The sequence below is a fragment of the Sphaeramia orbicularis genome, chromosome 3, assembly GCF_902148855.1.
Source record: "Sphaeramia orbicularis chromosome 3, fSphaOr1.1, whole genome shotgun sequence".
Taxonomy (NCBI): Eukaryota; Metazoa; Chordata; class Actinopteri; order Kurtiformes; family Apogonidae; genus Sphaeramia; species Sphaeramia orbicularis.
In genome coordinates this window covers 44,365,913-44,386,784 of record NC_043959.1, presented here as the reverse complement: position 1 = coordinate 44,386,784, position 20,872 = coordinate 44,365,913, and the positions used below count along the sequence as shown (strand labels likewise).

Below are 20,872 nucleotides of genomic sequence, written 5' to 3'. Positions count from 1 at the left end.
CTTTTCACCCGACACACCACTTACATTAACCCTTTCATGCATGAATTATGAGAACCTTAATCATGAATTTTTTCCAGAGTGTTTTTATCCCTCTTTAGGCATAAAAATAACAATTCTATTGATTTTTGTTAGCCTATTTTTACAGAGTTACAAAAATGTCCACTCAGCTGGACACGATGCATTTAGTTTTAGAACCAAAGAAACATGTATTTACTGACATACTGTGTCAAAACTATGAAATAAAAACATTTTTAATGCTGCTGATCTGATGTTTTCTCACATTTTAACATACCTGCATGGAGATAATATGCAAAAAAAAAAAAAAAAAAAAAAAACTTGTTAATTACAGTCTAATAATAATTAGCAGTTTTTTTACTCTCAAACATCTTACTGCAGATCAGGTTTATCTAGACCAGCAAAGTTACAGTAATGGTATGGATGTCAGTGTATGGGATGATGCATAAGCGTCCACTGTGTTGGCTGATATGGAACTAAAACAACCAAATCCATGAATATACGTAAGAACACTTTTGAACAGCTGTCCACTGGAGTGACCAGTGTGCATGAAAGGGTTAATTTAAATGTGTACATCATTAAGCATTGTCATTATAGCAAAAGAATCAGTAACAAAACAAAAACATATCTACCATTTCCACTTAATATCCCTGAATGATCTTATATTTAAGGCTTTTTTTTTAAAAAACTTTATCAGAGAAGTGAACAACTTAAATTGACCATCAAGTCCATTCCATAATTTCACACCCACCACCGAAATACATCTGGATTTCACATTTGTCCTCACTTTCATACATTCAAAAATATAAATATAAAGACCTTACAGGGTGGGGAAGCAAAATTTACAATGAACATTTAGTTGTTTTTTCTCAGCAGGCACTACGTCAATTGTTTTGAAACCAAACATATATTGATGTCATAATCATACCTAACACTATTATCCATACCTTTTCAGAAACTTTTGCCCATATGAGTAATCAGGAAAGCAAACGTCAAAGAGTGTGTGATTTGCTGAATGCACTCGTCACACCAAAGGAGATTTCAAAAATAGTTGGAGTGTCCATAAAGACTGTTTATAATGTAAAGAAGAGAATGACTATGAGCAAAACTATTACGAGAAAGTCTGGAAGATACAATTAATAATAATTATTTATATAGCGCCTTTCTAGACACCCAAAGCGCTTTACATTACTGACCCATTATTCATTCGCTCTCACATTCACCCTCTGGTGGTGGTAAACTACATCTGTAGCCACAGCTGTCCTGGGACAGACTGACAGAAGCGTGGCTGCCATTTTGCGCCTACGGCCTCTCCGACCACCACCAAACATTCATACACCAGTGTGAGTGGCACTGGAGGCAAGGAGGGTGAAGTGTCTTGCCCAAGGACACAACGGACTGACTAGGACAGAGCGGGATTCGAACCGCCAACCCCTCGCCAACCCCTCGGTTATTGGACGACCCGCTCTACCACCTGAGCCACAGAAGAAGAATGGGAGAAGTTGTCACCCGAATATTTGAGGAACACTTGTGCAAGTTTCAGGAAGCGTGTGAAGGCAGTTATTGAGAAAGAAGGAGGACACATAGAATAAAAACATTTTCTATTATGTCAATTTTCTTATGGCAAATAAATTCTCATGACTTTCAATAAACTAATTGGTCATACACTGTCTTTCAATCCCTGCCTCAAAATATTGTAAATTTTGCTTCCCCACCCTGTACTCTCTCTTAATTTAAAGAACTCTTGAATGGTATTTGGTACCTACAGATAGAACCGATATAAAACCAAACAGAGGTGTATTTCTACGTGGGCATGCATGGATTTTAAACAGATGAGAGTCCATTTCTGTGTGATAGGTTTGTTCTTTTTTTTTTTTTTTTTTTTGTACCTTGTGTTTTGGTTATTACGTTCTAGATATGCTTTTCCTTGTTCCCTGCAGATGTATTACCACGGCTTTCATATATGTGCGATGTTTCTTAATGGTTTTTATTGATGCAACACATGTGTGAAAGCCCAGGCTGAATTTCTCCCATTAAGTGACAATAAAGTGAGTCTTGGATCTGTTCTATCTCTGTCTCAGCCTTTCTATTTCCCGTCTATCAATCCCTTTCCCTCCATCTCATTTCATATCATATTCAACACAGCTGGAAGTGAGTAGCTCTGATTAGATCTGCTTTCCTCTAACTGACCGTCATGTGTGTGTGTGTGTGTGTGTTGTGATAACCAGTGCAGTAACCATTATTTCAGTCTCCCATCAGGATTTAGCTAAAAGAAGGATGCTGTCTGACTAAATGACCCCTGTTGAGGAATCCACGTATGTGTATGGCATATCTATAATATGTGAGAGCTCATCTTTGTGTGAATGATCTGTGTGAGACAGACTGTTAATGTAGGTGTGTGAGAAAGTGTGAGCTGTATAACAATGTGAGAAAAAGAAAAAAGAATAAGAAATAAAGAAAGACTATTCATGCATCGAACAAAAAAATCACAGAAAAGTCTAAGTCTGGCAGCTGTCAGTAGTCGCTTTTCCACTGACCCCAAAATTGTGTGAATATAACTTGCGCATAAAAATTTACCTAATGGTAAAATGACAATTTTGCCAAAATGCTTGTTTTTCGATTAAAAGTTTTTGGCAAGATGTGGTTTTTTGGGTGCAGCAAAAATGGTATATCATGCAAAACTGCAATGGAAAGACCTTTTTCCGCAACAAGAGTCACATGATTTAAAAAAAACAAACAAAAAAAAAAACAGACGTCGATGGATGTTACAACAAGTGAAGAAGAAGAGTTTTAAAAGAAACGTGGCGGTATGTGTGGACACACCAGGAAACCAAATCATTTTTTAATTTAGTACAAGATAGAGGGGTGATATAGAATAATAATGAATATATCTGTAAATCAACAAGATATTTATATTCGTCACCATGTTTATGGAATGACTTCTCGTGTCATCTTGCGATAATAAATAAACAAATCCTCGCATTTGTGATTTAATGGAAAAAACTGACATTACGCACTTCTGTTTATTTTGACATTGAATAAATATCAGTAAAGTTAATCTCATTCCAAACCTGAAATGGAAGAAAATCTGGTGTCTACCCTCTAAATATTTAATTCTAAACAAGATAAAAGAAGTTTCTCTCAAATTAATTCGTTTCCATCCTTGCAAACTGTTCCTACAAAGATATAAAAAGGGCATCAGCGTGGACTGCTCCTTTTGTAATCAATCAGAAGAAAATTTATATCATCTGTTTTGGTCCTGTCCCTTCTCAAGGATTTTCCGCCAAGATGTCTGTATTTTTATTTGTCAAAACGTTGATTCTGATTTTTCTCTTACTTATGCAAAAACATTATTTGGTATTTTTTCATATCCTACTAACAAGTCAGATCAATATTATATCATCAATCGAATTCTATTTTTAGCAAAATATCAGATTCATAAATCCAAATTCTCCAATCACAAACCTTCCTTTCTAATCTCTAAAATTGAGCTTACTCAATATATTTCAAATATTCAATATTCTGAAAATAAAAAAGCTATCAAAACCCCTGTTCTATGTAACACTTATGATCTTTGTGTAAACTGATGTATTATTTCTACCTGCATACTTTGTCCCCTGACTATGTTCTGTTCTGTTCATGTTGTTATATAAATATTGTATTGTATTTTTTATATTCCCATTGTATTCTGTATGACAAAAAATAAATAAATATGTAAAAAAAAAAAGAAAAAAAAATATTGGTAAACTTTTGCACAGTGGAAAAGCGACTAGTGATAAGAGCCGAAGCATAAGATGTTAACACTGACAAAAGAAGAGATACAGCAGCGATACCTTGCTTTCTTAAAAAGTGAAAAGAAAACTAAGGAAACACAGTATTCTCAATGTTTTGTGCTCTTCTGTTTTCAATTATGCTGCTTTTACTGGGTCATGAGGATTTTTTATTTTTTTATTTTTTTACTAAAACGGATGCTGTGATCTCGGTCAGTTGCTAACAAGTTGCTGACTTGGCCCAGTTGGAAGCCTTAAAATGCTACTATGTTCTTTCAATACTCTCCCCGATACAAAAAAAGAGCAGTCAGTGTTCTGTATTATCGGTTTGGAGATTTAGCTGACCTGCAGGAATATGATGAGCAGTTTGTGTGCGACCGACAGTGTGGCATTACTGAGAGGAAATGGTCTCTGCATGCCTGCGGGACGACTGCATGTCTCTTTTGTTTGTTTCTTTAAGACACATTATTGTCAAAATCCCGGATTTGCTGGCTTCATAATGCAGTATGTATGACAGAAGGAAGAAGTCTTGACTTTTCTTCCTGAAATGTTAACTGTGCCTCTGAGGCTACATAGTAAATAAGACCGCTGTCATTAATCTGAGCAGGGTTTGTATGAGTTGTTTTCAGTGGAGCTGTGGGAGCTTTTAAAGGTGAATTTCTTTCCCTCTTGATTTGAAGTGAGATACACATAGGAAATTGTGCAAAAGTAGGAAGGAGTAAGAACTAGATAGATCAAGTACAAACTGATAAACAACTGATCAGACCAAACTTCCAAACACTTATAGATTTGACATTTAATTGTAATTCTCTATCTCGTCTTGAAAACGGACCACAACAAAACATTTTACTCAAAGCTATAATAGAAAAGTGGCAATCTAAAATAGCGTGTCTTGTAATGTGACAGCTGTCTGGTGAGATGGCATGCTTGGCTGAAAATTGAAAATGTCACAGCGGCCCTTTAAAACTGCTTATGTTATATGGTTGGTGCTATGACAAAGATTGCCTCTGTATGAACTCAATCCCAAGTTGAAACATCCTGACTTTGCCTTTCAAATTGGATTCTTTTCAATCGGCACGTTGAATCAAATGCTGTGTATTCATCTCCCACGGTAGCATCGGCCATGTCTGAATGCTGAACGAAAAAGCCTGGGAGAAGCTACCGAGCATCTGTTTCGGTGGCGCCCGCTGACCACAGTAATATCACTGAGCATGAGCGCCCATCGTTCTCTGTTCTCTATTCTGTTTTTGCTCTAGTGTACAATTATCTCTATGGCTGCCAGTACTGTCTAATGACATATAAAACAGCAGATGACTAGGAAGAGCATGTCTTATCGTCCTTTTACCGCTTTTTAAATGATTTATTCCTTTTTATAACTAAAATTAATTTGCACATTTTGATTATGCTGCAGCTAAAAAAACAAAGCGAAGATGGGAAAAGGTTGGAAATACTGCCTCAAAGCTAAACTGCTCTGGGTTTAAGCTTAAGATGCAAATGAATAGAATTTGTAGTCCTGAAAATAAGTCACTAAATGCATGTTTTTATAATCACTGCTCATTTAACATTTCTAATGGGTTTGTTTTTCTTATCATTTCCTAACACTGTATTTATTTAATCAACATCCTGCACATACAGTAAATAGACAGTACAGTAGGTAGAAAGCAGGAATTAAGTTCCTTTGACAAGTTTTGACAATGAGTGCAAGAAATCAAAAACATCATGTGTTAAGCTAATTATATTTGTTATTTATATCCATTAAAATCAGTTCAAGACGTCTAAATAAAGCCTTTAGTATAGCAGCTAAAAGGCTTATTTACCTGTTATATATTTGGCTGGTTTTCTTCAATTTAAAAAAAGAGGTTTCGTCCCCAGAGGTAAGGTAACTACAGCCACACTGACCTGCTTTATCGATCCTGAACCCATAAAGACCCAAACATCCACCGTCAACCAAAAGCATCTACCGATCTAAATTGCTGATGCATCAATTCTATCAATATATGTAAATGATTGGTGTAAAATACAGTTTGTCATCTTCTCATGGTCATCAGATATGACTCATTTGAATGTTCAGAGGCTCTGTACTGAATGTGAAAACGCCATCATTTTCTACAACTGTGATTCACCAGTAAAACCCATGGAGTTGGATCAATGACAGTGGATGAAGATACTGGATTTATGTTCAGTTAATGCTATATTTTACTGAAAAAGTCACCTTTTCTTCAGTTTTTTTTCTGTTTTGATACGATAACCTTTGACTTTACTCTGAGCTTTTATGAACATCTACATGATCAGTCAATTAAATATAGGAAATAGATGATTTTCACTGGAAAAAATGCAAAAGTCAGAGGATAATATTATAATAATTGGTGATAAATCACTTAGGAAAGGTTAAATAAAGAGAAAAATTCATTTGGGGAACTGCCACAAAAGTCACACTGGGTCCAACATTTTATATTTTCTGGACTTTATCTGTTTAGTAAAACTTAGAAAATCGTGTTGTATTTAGACAACCGAGTCACACACCTCTGACTGTGACAGTGTCATGTTCATCAAGAAACAAAAAAACAACCTAAACTCTGTGTCAACAGGGTAAAAAGAAAGACAGAAGGACAGATTGTTACCGTCACAACTAGGAAGAGCGTGACTCCACTGATGATTCTGCTCACAAACAATCGGCTCCTGATCACTCAGTGTGTATCCAGGGTCACATGTGAATGAGACACGGGAACCAATTGAGAAGCTGCTTCCATGGCGACGACCATTGACTGGAATGCCAGGATCAAGACAAGAGTCTGACTCCATTTTCACACCTGAGAATCACATCATAGAAACATGTACGTGCGTCACTGTTCATAAGGGAACATAAAGCTGCATGATATTTTCCTTTTTGAGTTTAAAAAATGTAATGTCAAGCAAATAAAGATTATCAGTCAATCGCCTTACTTTCATATCTTTTTTTTTTTTTTTTTAACCCATCACCACCACCCCTCTTCGGAGGACAACTTTATTTTTAATTACCTCCACCAGGAGGTATTGTGATCACTTTGCTGTGTGTGCATGCATGTTTGTTTGTTTGTTAGCAAGATAAGTCAAAAAGTTATGGACGGATTTTCCTGAAATTTTCAGTAAATGTTGATACTGGCACAAGGAAGAAATGATTAAATTTTGGTGGTGATTGGGGGTCGGGGGGGCAGATCTGTCTTGGTGGAGGTCTGCGCTCTCCAAGTGCTCTTCTTGTCATAGCTTGTGTTTAACTAACAATCTCAAACTTGACATTCACAGGTTCACCCAATCCTTGCTTGTATACATATACATAGAGGGAGGGGGTCATATAGACAAAAGTGTACAGGGACGGGATGAGACAAGACAGTGGGACAAAGCAGACATAAGACAAGACAGTGGGACAAGCCAGCTAAGTGGCTGCTGTTGAAAATATAAACAAAAGCCATGTGAAAGACATGACAACAAGTAAGAGAAGACAAAAACAGATACTAACAAGAAAAGCACTCGGAGAGCGCAGACCTCCGCCAAGTCAGATCTTAATCATTTCTTCCTTGTGCCAGTATCAACATATCCTGAAAATTTCCTGAAAATCCGTCCATAACTTTTTGAGTTATCTTGCTAACAAACAAACAAACACACATGCACGCACACAAAGCAAAGCGATCACAATACCTCCTGGCAGAGGTAATTACATATTCATCATTATATGTTGGGTGTGTGTGTGTGTGTGTGTGTGTGTGTGTGTGTGTGTGTGTGTGTGCGTGTGTGTGCGTGAGGAGGGGGACCTTACTTTCATATCTGATGCTGAAACCTGCTGCAGAGCGACTGTTGTCAGTGGTGAACAGCAGGAACAGGAAGTTGGAAGTGGAAATCAGGAAATGAGGTGCTTGGGTGCCGTGGTATTCACCAATCAGGGGGGAAGACACTGAGGGACCATCCCTGATTTCCAATGTGTCATAATTGACCTCAGTCTGAAACCTTCATGAAGACACATAAATGAGAGACGCACAATTACCGCATACGCAAAGATGACATTTCTTTGAGTGGCATTCATATTCTGTGTGCAGTAGGGATGGGACGATTATCCGATATGCACTGATACACCGACATCCGCGTGCACGATCCGAGTGCACCGGTAGAGAAGCTGTGAGTGAATGAAAAGTTTGGAAAGATATCGCGATGCATTGGTTATCGAATGTTTGTATTGATAAAATTTGATCCGTTCAATAGAATATATTTTTACTTGCATTTAAAAGTGTTACTATTTATTTGGGTAAACTTTTTCTTTCCTTCAGACCCACGTTAACGTGCGGCGCAGATTCATGGATGCGTACACTGCATACTAACAGTCTGAGCTCCGTGGATGGACTGTGGCACAAGCGCCACGGATGATTAATGTAAAGTCTGTATGTGAATCTGACAGACTTAGAAGGAAGTGACCACATGTGGTTTCTGAACAGGTACTTCTTACTATATCAGCTGTAGTGAATACTGCCGTACAAACTGGACATACTTCCTTAAACAGTGTCATACATATCCAACAGCGCATCCCAAAATACCTTGCGCAGGTGTCCCTTAAAGTGACAGAACCTTTTTCTGTTTTACCACATTACAAATACATTGCATTACAAACTGATTCGGCGAGGGAGCAAGAAGTTGAGTATTAGAAACATGCAGAGAAACAACTTTGGAAACAAAGTCCTAACTTTTTCACCTGACTGTATGTGAGGCATATGTTCTGAAATTGAACTAAAGCCATTTTTTAAAATGTCATGGTCTTATTTGATAAATAATAACCAAGCTCATTGAATTGCACTGCATTTTTTTTTTTTTTTTTTTTTACCAGAATGAATGTGTTCAATCAGAATGTGCTTAATTGCTCTATATCGTGATTTGGGTGTGAATCGTATCGCATCGCATTGTGAGATGACATACACAGATCTTTAATATACCGGATCGGAGATGCTGTATCGAGATGCGTATCGTATCGGCCTTACAACTAAGATTCCCAACCCTAGTGTGCAGAGTAATACAAACAAAGGCTTATGGAATGTAATCTACAGCAAACATTTGTTTATAATCAACACAGAGTTTGTCATGAAAGAAACCTTGAAGGCAGTGTTCACTTTAGTCTTTTTAGTCACTGACTGAACACTGAGACACACAGTACCAAACGAATGATAACCTGTCTAGGAATACTGTGTACTGCTGAATAAATACCAGGGACAGGCTGTCATATTCCACCTGCTTATTTCAATGACTCAACACTTAAATAACCACATAACTTTCTTGTGGAACTAATAGCCGAACAAATAACTCAATTATGACTCACTTTCCTCTCTACCTGCCTTCCAGTCTGAGTAAATGACTTGTTGAATCACTGTGCAGTAATCCTTGGTGGTTTCATTGTCCTGATAACCAAGCTGATACTTGGGACAATATACCTTTTCTGTTTCCAAAACTCATGAATTACTAAATGGATTAGACATACCTACCTGATTGGCCGGAAAACAAACAGTGTTGCATACATTCATGGTAGGAAATTTAGTTGTCGAACCAGCTAACCGAATAGCTTCTGCACAACATTATTTCCATGCAATGCAAATGCTGATTCCTACACAAATGACATGCCTCAAAGGGGACGATAACTTGGCCTTTTCATCACTCCCAAAAAGATAAATTTCAGCTGTAGCAATTTCAAGCTACGCTGCATCTGTTCGTGGCTTGTTTCCAAAAAAGAAGTATAAAAAGGCAACATTAATCATTAACTGCAGCAACCACATACATTTATCACAGAGTAACTTTCAGAACAATATGCCAACTAAGAGACCGGCAACGTAAATGACAGACTAATTCATTAACCTAATAGTGGGTGATGTACTTCATGTCTCTTATCCGATCCTGAACAAAACGATGAGCAAATTTAATCTCGCAAAACACACCTGAGTGCCTAAACAACCAAATAACTCACCTGTCGAAGTGTATCTTAACAGCATGGTCGGACTGCGCTTCAATCACCCACTGGCAGCTCAGAGAGTCTTTGTAGAAGGAAGGCCAACCAGGAGACAGCAGAACCCCAGTAGGAGCTGTCAGGTGACCTCCACATGGAGCTACAGGTAAATGAAGTTGTAACAGAGTTGGAGAAATGAATCATTTCTTCTTGTAATAATGTTACGTAGGGTGCTTCCTCTTTATCCAAATAAAAGTTCCAGGCTTTTTCAAAACTACATTTTTTATCTCCAAGACCTGGACTTTATGTACTTTTATAGTTGCATGCCTACTTTTATGATTGAGATTGTACCTGTTGCACTGCAAAAATCAAAATCTTACCAAGTGTATTTCTCTCATTTCTAGTCAAAAAATCTCATCACACTTAAAATAAAACAAAATCACCCAAAGAGTAACTTTTCAGTTATCTTATTTCAAAAAATCTTACCAAGATAATTTTCACTTGTTCCACTGGCAGATTTTTTTTTTGCTTGAATTAAGCAAAAAAAATCTATCAATGGAACAAATGAAAATTATCTTGGTAAAATTTCTTGAAACAAGATTTTCAAGATCTATTGTCTAAAAATAAGTTCTTATATCTCACTGAAAAGTTACTCTTTGGGTGATTATGTCTTATTTTAAGTGTGATGAGATATTTTGACTAGAAGTGAGAAAAATACACTTGGTAAGATTTAGATTTTTGCAGTGTGAAAGTCTTAAAAAGGATGGAATTTTGAAACACTATTTTCCAGACCTTAAACAGTCTGGCATTTTGCGTTAAAGTCTTAATGAAAACTTTATGTACTTTTACAGTTGCATGCCTACTTTTATGATTAAGATTATACCTGTTGCACTGCAAAAATCTAAGTCTTACCGAGTGTATGTTTCTCTTTTCTAGTCAAAATATCTCATCGCTCTTAAAATAAGACAAAATCACCAAAAGAGTAACTTGTACGTGAGATATAAGAACTTATTTTTAGACAATAGATTTTGAAAATCTCATTTCAAGAAATCTTACATGATAATTTTAACTTGTTCCATTGGCAGATTTTTTTTTGCTTAATTCAAGATTCTTTTGCTGAATTCAATCCTTTTTGCTTAATTCAAGATTTTTTGCTTAATTCAAGCAAAAAATCTGCCAATGGAATAAGTGAAAATTATCTTGTAAGATTTCTTGAAATAAGATTTTCAAGATCTGTTGTCTAAAAATAAGTTCTTATATCTCACTGAAAAGTTACTCTTTGGGTGATTATGTCTTATTTTAAGTGTGATGAAATATTTTGACTAGAAATGAGAAAAATACACTTGGTAAGATTTAGATTTTTGCAGTGTGAAAGTCTTAAAAAGGATGGAATTTTGAAACACTGTTTTCCAGACCTTAAAAAGTCTGGCATTTTTTGTTAAAGTCTTAATGAAAACTTTATGTACTTTTATAGTTGCATGCCTACTTTTATGATTGAGATTATACCTGTTGCACTGCAAAAATCTAAATCTTACCAAGTGTATTGTTGTCATTTCTAGTCAAAATATCTCATCACACTTAAAATAAGACAAAATCGCCAAAAGAGTAACTTGTAAGTGAGATATAAGAACTTATTTTTAGACAATAGATCTTGAGAATCTCATTTCAAGAAATCTTACATGATAATTTTAACTTGTTCCATTGGCAGATTTTTTTTTGCTTAATTCAAGATTTTTTGCTTAATTCAAGCAATTGAAAACTGCCTTGTAAGATTTCTTGAAATAAGACTTTCAAGATCTGTTGTCTAAAAATAAGTTCTTATATCTTACTTACAAGTTACTCTTTAAGTGACTTTGTCTTATTTTAAGTGTGATGAGATATTTTGAGTAGAAATGAGAAAAAATACACTTGGTAAGATTTAGATTTTTGCAGTGCAAGACCTGTGCAAGCACCTAGGTTATGGCAGGAGCACGACACTCATATTTTAATGACTTTGCATACTCATCAACTGTTCAATTTAATTTAACTCTCTAATCCGTTATGAATTTGTCAATTCCATACATAAACATTTACCTTCTGAAATTATGCTCTGCCAATTTTCTGCTATTGTAAACAATTTTGAGTCGCTCATGTTTGAAAAAGGCCAAAACAATTATAGCATGATAATTTGTGGGGGAAAATCAAGTATATTTATGTGTCAAATGATGCCAACAATATGGCTCTTAATTCCTCTGAAACTCTAAAACGCTGTAGGGGATGAAAGCTGCCACATCTTCATGCTAATTTCTGAGTTCCTGTATCTTAATTACTGCACCTGAAAATGTAAGATATAGCTTGTGTTTAGCTTCATTTTATATCAGTGGAAAACAACATATATTTTTAGGCTTATTTTTTTTTTTTAGCCTATTTAGCAACTGGGGCATAACAGAGAAGAGCAGCTTTAACAACCCTTATACCTAAAGTTGAGTTTTGTACTCTGTTATTTCTTTCTCCGGTATATATTTGCTAAGGACTTTCTGTCTCACTCTTACTTCATTTCACTTTCTCATGGAGATGTCACCTTTACCCTGTTGTTATCCTAACTCCAGGCTTTCAGTAAGTAAGATAGGTGTGTTATTTTACTCCTTTTGTGCATATGTAGGCAGCAGTGCTTCTGCATCAGGTCCATGATAGGGAATGAAACATAATTACCCGTTCCTGTCCAATGGGAAGGATGATATTTCCCATACCGCATATAACAAATTGAAAACCCTATTGATTTGGATACTCCAACTCCATCCGGCTTATTAACAACGGGAAACATATGGTAATTTTATTTTGGCAGTTAAAGATGGAAAGGAATAAAAAAAAAAAAAAAAAAAAAGAAAAAAAAGATGCACCAATACACACAGGGAAGTTTTTACTATTTGCCAAAAAGTGTTGAAATAACAGTACATTTACTGTCCCTTTATTATTGCTCCCACGTTTTAGCTTATCTGCACGCTATGGATACATCTCAGTATATTAGTGTCTGCATAAAATGAATGCGTCTCCCTGAATGAGTTTCAGCAGAACTTGTGCCAATCTCATTTAAGATTATTGTTGAGAGAGAAAGATGCATGCAAACAGGCTGAGTAAGTGTGGGGAGGCTGGAGGCTAAAGCAATTAGAAGAGGAATTTATACATTTTCTAAGGTGCATGAACACACCACAGCGGCACAGCAAGAGCCAAATAGCTGAATGGTTTGTCACCTTATAACCCGGAAAGAAGAAAATGTTGAGGTGATTACCCATTGCTAATGTGTACAGTAAACTGTTTATGTATGTGTATGCCTATTTGTGGGTTATACTTACCTTCACAGCGAGGCACAGCAGCAGACCAAACAACATTTCCATCCTGGATGATGCAAGTAACCTGATCTGACCCCTAAAATTATAATATGTATTAATACGTGATACTTATTTTAGTGTGCTTATGCTATTACACGTATAACTACAGGGTGGGGAAGCAAAATTTACAATGAAAATTTAGTTGTTTTTTCTCAGCAGGCACTACGGTCAATTGTTTAAAAAACCAAACATATATTGATGTCATAATCATACCTAACACTATTATCCATACCTTTTCAGAAACTTTTCCATATGAGTAATCAGGAAAGCAAACGTCAAAGAGTGTGTGATTTGCTGAATGCACTCGTCACACCAAAGGAGATTTCAAAAATAGTTGGAGTGTCCATAAAGCAGGGGTGTCAAACTCATTTTAGTTCGGGGGCCACATTTAGCCCAAATTGAACTCAAGTGGGCCGGACCACTAAAATAATAACAGTGAAAAAAGTAAAATTATTGTAAAATTATTAAAATTATGATCAGGTTTACATCTACAAAGTTTCCTTAAAAATATGAATAACACGAACAACTTGAATTATTGTAAGAAAAACTCATGACTTTCAATAAACTAATTGGTCATACACTGTCTTTCAATCCCTGCCTCAAAATATTGTAAATTTTGCTTCCCCACCCTGTATACATGAATATTTCTGTGAAAGCTACTTAATAATCGATACAATAATAACATCATCCTGTACCTGCGTCCTAATGAATCCTTGATCACAGCGGAAAGCCACGGAGCTGCCCAGCTGAAACTGGTCTCCATACCTCTGACCATTGACTGGAACGCCTGGATCATGGCATTCATTCTGACCAAATGCTACAGAGAGAGAAAAATAAGAAAATAATGAGTTTCAAGAAGAGCAAAAACTTCTTTAGATTAGACTTCTTACATCTTCATTGGACTTCTTTAGACACTGAACAGTCAACTGGAATCAAATAAGCTGAGAAACATCTTCACAGAAACCACAGGTAAACTAGAGTCAATAGTGTTGTTGGATAATTTACATGTATTTTATAATCTAAACAGCACAACTTTGTGTTTCAATACCTGGAAAATAATACTTCCACAGAAAACAAATTGCAACCCATTGGTGTATCTCTGTGAATGTGACATCTTTACTGATATGGAAATACAGGAATGGAATTATCTTCACTTGGATTCAACCCTGTCATGTTTAGCTTATATTATTCACATTCCAGAGATTAACCTGATCCCTCCCACAGTACACCTCCTGTGATTGGACATGTCTCAGGTTGATTAGCTACTGATGGAGAGGAAATGAGAGCAGAGAGAGAAAGAAGAGGGAAAAAAAAGGAGCAAGAGAAGAAATGGGAGGTATATTCCATAGACTGTATGTAAAGATGATGAAGTGACAGTTTGTCAAAAATGTAGTCAAAACATCTCAATCAGTGTTAACCAATGAGACTTAGACCAAAGCATAAAAAAATAAAGTATATTTTCTTCTCAAAGATGATTGTTTTAAAGGAACTTTGCTCATTTTTGCTTCTAGTAAATGATCAGATAACATTAGAGTGATTGATATGTGATTGACAGCTATAATGACCAATCATTGTCAAGACTGCTTCAGACAGGCAGGTGGATACATATCAGTTGGGCCTCCACAAACTGTGCCATAGAAGCAACATGTCATCGCCTGAAGCAACAAGATTTTGGCTTCACTTTTCCATAATGACAGGGAGCGACATCTCATCATCTATATTTATACATCTGGTATGCACAGCTTTGAAAATAATTATTAGACGTATTAGTCATCAGAGTGTAGATGTGTGTCAAAAATCTGGCAAACCAGACATAAAATGATTGCTTTACAAATGAAATAAAGAAATAAGTTGTAGTTAAATTAATGACAGCATAAGCCCAATTTTCTCAATAACACACACACACACACACCCCTCTCTCTCTCTCTCTCTCTCTCTGTCTCTCTATATCTCTATATCTATATCTATCTATATATTGCAGTAAATGTTGGTCTGTGGAATTCAACAAGGGCACACAGTATTTTTGTACAGATCACATTAAAGAGTAGAATTTGTAGTATTTAATACACAGGACTATATGTAGTACAAAACGATAAATTCTCAGTAGTCCCAAATACCTGCTGAGAGGCACAGATTGCAATGGCATATTTTCCCATAATAGTGCAATAAAAATTTCAGAGTAAGGACTAGAAAGAAAAAGTTTGTTTGTGTTAGGATTATAGATAGGATTTTATTAAATATATTGCGGTTATGAAGAGATGAAAAACACTCCTTATTTCATTTATCAAATGACACTTCAAAAGGAAACGTCAGAGACAAGGTCAAACAGAGTTACTGTTTGAAATACTGCAAAATGCATGCAAATCACAAAGAATTCATCAAAAGTAGTCATGCAGAACTTGCTCAGTTTAGAGCAGATACACAGTAGAGTGAGCAGTAGCAGGTTCAGAGTTTGTAGAACTCGGGAAATATGAGTGCAGCTGATGTATTTATGAGAGCATTAGTCATTTTTGTTAGTATAAGACAAGCTGCTTTTCATAATTTTGCATTTGATGTCTTTCTTTGCCTTTTAACTGTTATGATATTGATATTATCGGCTGTGTTACGAAATAGTTTCCCATTAAATGCAGATATTTGTGGCATGTTTAACCACTGCTAAATGTTCAAGCTTCATTTTGTCAACTTATACAGTTCATTACACTGTGTTTTTAATTTTTAAAGAGGCTCACGTTTCAGTTATGAGATACTTTGACGTGTCAAAAGGCCATCAATCAACTGTCTGAGGAATACACTGATCTTGGACAGAATCACTGCAGATATACATACTCAGCAACACAAAACTAATTCCACTGCATAGACTGTATAAGCATTTGAACTGTATACTTTAGCCAAGTCTATTAAGAGGTGCTTTCTGATTTATATACACACATTTAGCTAAATATCGAGGTAAATACAACATATTTTCTAAAAAAGACTGGGGCAGGTCTTACTGAATATCGTGTTAGACTGAAGAGACTGGCCTTTGATTGAAGATTGACCGAACAGACATTTAAAACACCAAACATGACCATGATCTTTTGTAGATAACCACTTTTAGACAGATATAAAGAGGTTAAAAATAAATAAATAAATAAATAAATAAATATAGATAGATAGATAGACAGACAGACAGACAGACAGACAGACAGGTAGGTAGGTAGACAGACAGACAGACAGACAGACAGACAGACAGATAGATAGATAGATAGACAGACAGACAGACAGACAGACAGACAGACAGACAGACAGACAGATAGACAGACAGATAGATAGATAGATAGATAGATAGATAGATAGATAGATAGATAGATAGATAGATAGATAGATAGATAGATAGATAGATAGATAGATAGAATACATACTGGTGTAGCTGATATTGAAGCCTTTTCCCGTATTAGAATGATCAGACTGGAACTCCAGTCTCATGATGTGTCCATTTGAGGCAATCTGTGATGGGACATCTTTTCCTGAGAATGTCCCAAATGTTGTTGGCTCAGATAGACCTAAAACAGAAAAAGAATGAACACTTAGTTGTTTTTTTTATTTACACTTTTGCAAAGGTTGATACATTTTCTTTATACAGGCTGTAATTTCATTTGAATAGCATATGGTATATAAGAAATGGAACAATTTGTATGTCAGTATTGGTCCCAGTTTGTTTTTAACACACAGTTGTCACAGAGAAATTGACAATCAAACAGGATTTTCCTGTCTGATACCTAGATTTAAATGATCTACTGCTGCCACAGACACACTAAGAAGGAAAAAATAAAAGACCTGTGTTTGGTAATGCATAAGACCAGCTAAGACGCTCCATGTCCCTGCATAGTACTGGCATTAAAGGAAACAGAACAGAAATTGCTGTTTCACACAACTGCTTATGGCTTAGGACTAGATGTTCATTTCTGTAGATGATGCATCTCACAAAGAGACTGATATCAGGGGATTTTGATGGCCAGCTCATTACCGCTATTTCACCTGAATGTGTCTTGAATCATGCATTCCCGGACAATTCCCTCTCTATGTGAGGGAGCATTGGCTTGTTCAAAGTGTCCATCATTCCCTTGGGGGTACATGATTACAATGAATGGCTGAATCTAGCTGCTACGTTAAGGCATGGTCTGGTATTAAGGCTTCACTCTATAGCTATTAAAGGACTCACTGTATACCAATTAAATGGTCCAGAAACCATTACACCTCCCCCCCTGGCCAGTGCAGCTGTAACCATGCATCACCTCATTTGTGTCTGAGACATTTGTGTCACAGCATAGGGCCATTTACCTCAACAAATGGCTACACACTTTTATTTAGCAGAATACACTTTGCTCTTGAGGGTGCTCCCCTAGTGATCCAACTTGCAGCACCAGATTCAGTGGGGGGCACAATAAAACCCTGAAGGGCTACACAGAGCAGAACCCAGCAGGCCAATATCAGTGAGATATGGAAAATGCATAATGCATAAGGAATGAAATGCCATCCCCAAATATGGTAATAAGAAGCTAGAACACGAGATGGCAGGATGTTGAATGAATAAATCAAACAGGTAGGAATATACAGATTAACCAGCAGCTGCGGCAGTGTGAGATTATGAAAATAGCCTGATTGTCCTGAGTGAATGCAGTTGGAAAGTTATGCTTGACTGATGATTATAATGTCAACTAGAGCTCATCATTTGTTTGCACAACTTAAGTGCTTTGCCACAGCTAAAACAATACATCTAGAATCAATGCAAAAATGCAGAAAGGGAGAAACTTGGGACACATGAATAGTGTATATTTGTAAGTATATAGGAAGCGTTTTCCTATTCTATAATGACTCCTGTGTAGAAAACAACTTAATGGTTATGTTCTTTTATATTCCAGTCACATGTATACCAGAGATGCTGTTGCATATACAACTTTGTGAGGTAACTTACGCAGCAGCAAAAACAAAGATTCATATCTTCTCAAGAAAAATAAAGAGCTTAGTTTCAAAATCCAGGTAGTTGAACTAAAATAAGCCATACAGGCACTGAGATGCAAAGTGTCAGTCTCTTTGTTCTTTGGAAACTCTAGTGAACTTATTCATTATTGTATTGTTAGTCAAGAGACCTGGAGTAAAAAGAGCGTCAGAGTGACAAAAACTCAAAGACTGAAAAGATTTTATGTCGTCTTATCTAAAAGAAGAGATTTAGACAAAAGCCTTTTTTTTAACAGCCTATGACTATATTATCATATAATGTATTACCTGACAACAATAGCCTTTGGATTATATTAACCATTTATGCCCTTTTTGAGAGTATACCCTGAAGTTTTACCCTGAATTTTATTCTTCTACTGGAGGAGGGTCTGTTTAGTTCAGCTTGTCATTTGTTTTGTTTTTCAATGTGGATAATACATAAAAGATATCCAGGAATAAAAATGAAGACATAAATGTCAAGGTCATATATGACCGTTGGTGAATGAAAAGCTTTCGGTGTCTGTGAGGCAGAGACACTTTAATCTTGTGGCACAGGGATGCAATATTCATTTTTCCTTCCCCTCTTATTCTACTTTTGAGCTCTTAAAAAGCCATAATAACACACCTGGGGTCATAAAATATGAATGTTTTACATTTCAATATAGACATGGGGCATAATATTCGACAAGGCCTGTCAGTCAACACTACAGACGTGGACTGATTATCTAAATTCTTGTATTACCTCTCCAAATACCTTTCAAAGCTATTCTCATTTAATCAGTGGTTCATGTTATCATCCAAATGAAATGAAATACATCCCTAAAACTTGAAAGATTTCCCTCCACTTACAGGTTAGATGAGTCTGTGTCAGGAGTGACAAAGTAAATAGAGGTGGAACATCTTGAGGAAATCTTTTTAGCAGCTGTCCATGCATGTCTCTACCTGCGTGGTTTAACTGTCTGCTGTGGTCAGCACTCACATACAACTACTAATCTCTAAGGAAATGTATGTGATGTATTGTTTTTATGTCTACAATGTTGGTTTTATGTGTGCTTTTATGTCTGGGGACTACGGATGGAAATGTGCAAATCTGGTGTTTTTCGATAATACTGTATTGTTTGTTTATTGAAGGAGTGATATTTTGCTTTTTTAACCCTTTCATGCACGAATTATGAGAACCTTAGTCAAGATTTTTTTCTTCAGTGTTTAGCCATGAAAAAAACAATGCGATCGAGTTTTTTTTTTCTGTGGAGTTACAAAAATATCCATGCATTTAATTTTTGAAGAAAAGAAACGTGTTTAAAACCCAATATCAGAAAGTGATATGAAAACAATGAAATAAAAACATTTTTAATGCTGCTAATCTGATGTCTTCTCACATTTTAACATATTCTAATGCTAGTAATTACTCACTTCATGGAGATAATATGCAAAAAAAAACCTTCTTGTCTGACAAATAACAATTGATTTACACTCAAACATGTTACTGCAGATCAGGTTTATCAAGAACAGCAAAGTTACAGTAATGATCTGAATTACAGTGTATGGGATGGTGCATAAGCGTCCACTGTGTTGGCTGATATGGAACTAAAACAACAAAACCCATTAATATACAAGAGAACAGCTGGAAAATAACTGTCCACTGGAGTGTACAGTGCATGAAAGGGTTAAAATGGAATTATGCATTTTAAAACATTTCCCTGTGGTCTACATAAACTGTAAATGTTATGCTTGGGGCTGAATTCTTCATTAATTCAACTCCACAGGTCCATCTTCAACCCTATTTCTGAGTAATGACACCAGAAAGGTTGTTTTGAGCGCTGCCCCTTTAAATGCACATGAGACACTTTAGGCCCCACCCCCTCCAGGTTGTTGGCTGCGCTGCTCTGTCCCGTTCAACCACAAACTGAACATTTTAGGTAATCAGCTCAAAGTTTGGACATATTTTTAGTATGGACAACAACAGCTGCTGCTGATAAACAATTACGGCATATTTGCAGAAATGTTTGTCGGAAGTCTTGACCTTACATGTGCAAATGTCATGACATAACTAGATATAAAATGTAACAAATTAAGCAGGAATTGAAATGGTTTGTAGAAATCCACTCGATTTTTGCCAGAATCAAAATAAAGATAGCTTTGCAGCACCTGGAGGCTTCAAATTCAAACTTTATGAACTACTAAGGTCTAAGTACACAAATAAATGTTCCAAAGACTAATAAAAGTGGGTTTAACAAAATATGGCCCATTTAATTCCCCTTTAAGTCTTTTTCAAATCAAAGAATTAATGAAACAAAATGAAAATCTAAAACAAAAATCACGCCAAGATGAAAATCAACTTAGGTGTGATTCAAAGGAACAAAACAGTGTTACTTCTAAAAGTGAAATTTCTGAACTCTACATGTAAGAATGGAGTTTGCGTAACAGAGGTGGAATATATGAGAAGACACAGAAGCAAAAACTTAAATCTCACTTTACTCAGTGCAACTGCCCTAATTGCCTTGCAATTATTTTCTAAACACTGCCACACAAAAACTCTGTGCAGTGGGACAGGATTACATCCAGTCAATTAAACTTCATCTTTAATGACCAGTCTGACCATGGCTTTAGTTGATTCAGTTTTAATCAATAACACTTATTACAAAGAAGTGGGGTGATCTAATTGCACTGTGTGTAGCACTAAATTATATGTGTTCAAAGTGCTACATAATAAATAAAAACTATCCACCCATTCTTCAGTTCATCCAGTCTGACAGGCAGCCATTCATCAAAACCATCTGCATTTCTCT

The 20,872-nt window shown here is 36.1% G+C and overlaps 1 protein-coding gene across 1 annotated transcript in view; it reads right to left on the bottom strand.

Annotated features, from left to right (window-relative positions):
- LOC115411411 (CUB and sushi domain-containing protein 1-like) overlaps window positions 1-20,872 on the bottom strand; it is a 692,182-nt gene that overhangs the window by 169,675 nt on the left and 501,635 nt on the right. The window contains exons 15-20 of the mRNA XM_030123526.1: window positions 16,508-16,648; window positions 13,802-13,923; window positions 13,071-13,143; window positions 9,760-9,898; window positions 7,579-7,766; window positions 6,407-6,595 (exon numbers count right to left, since the gene is read on the bottom strand). Of these exons, the coding sequence (XP_029979386.1) occupies window positions 6,407-6,595; window positions 7,579-7,766; window positions 9,760-9,898; window positions 13,071-13,143; window positions 13,802-13,923; window positions 16,508-16,648 (852 nt within the window). The remainder of the gene's footprint in view (window positions 1-6,406; window positions 6,596-7,578; window positions 7,767-9,759; window positions 9,899-13,070; window positions 13,144-13,801; window positions 13,924-16,507; window positions 16,649-20,872) is intronic.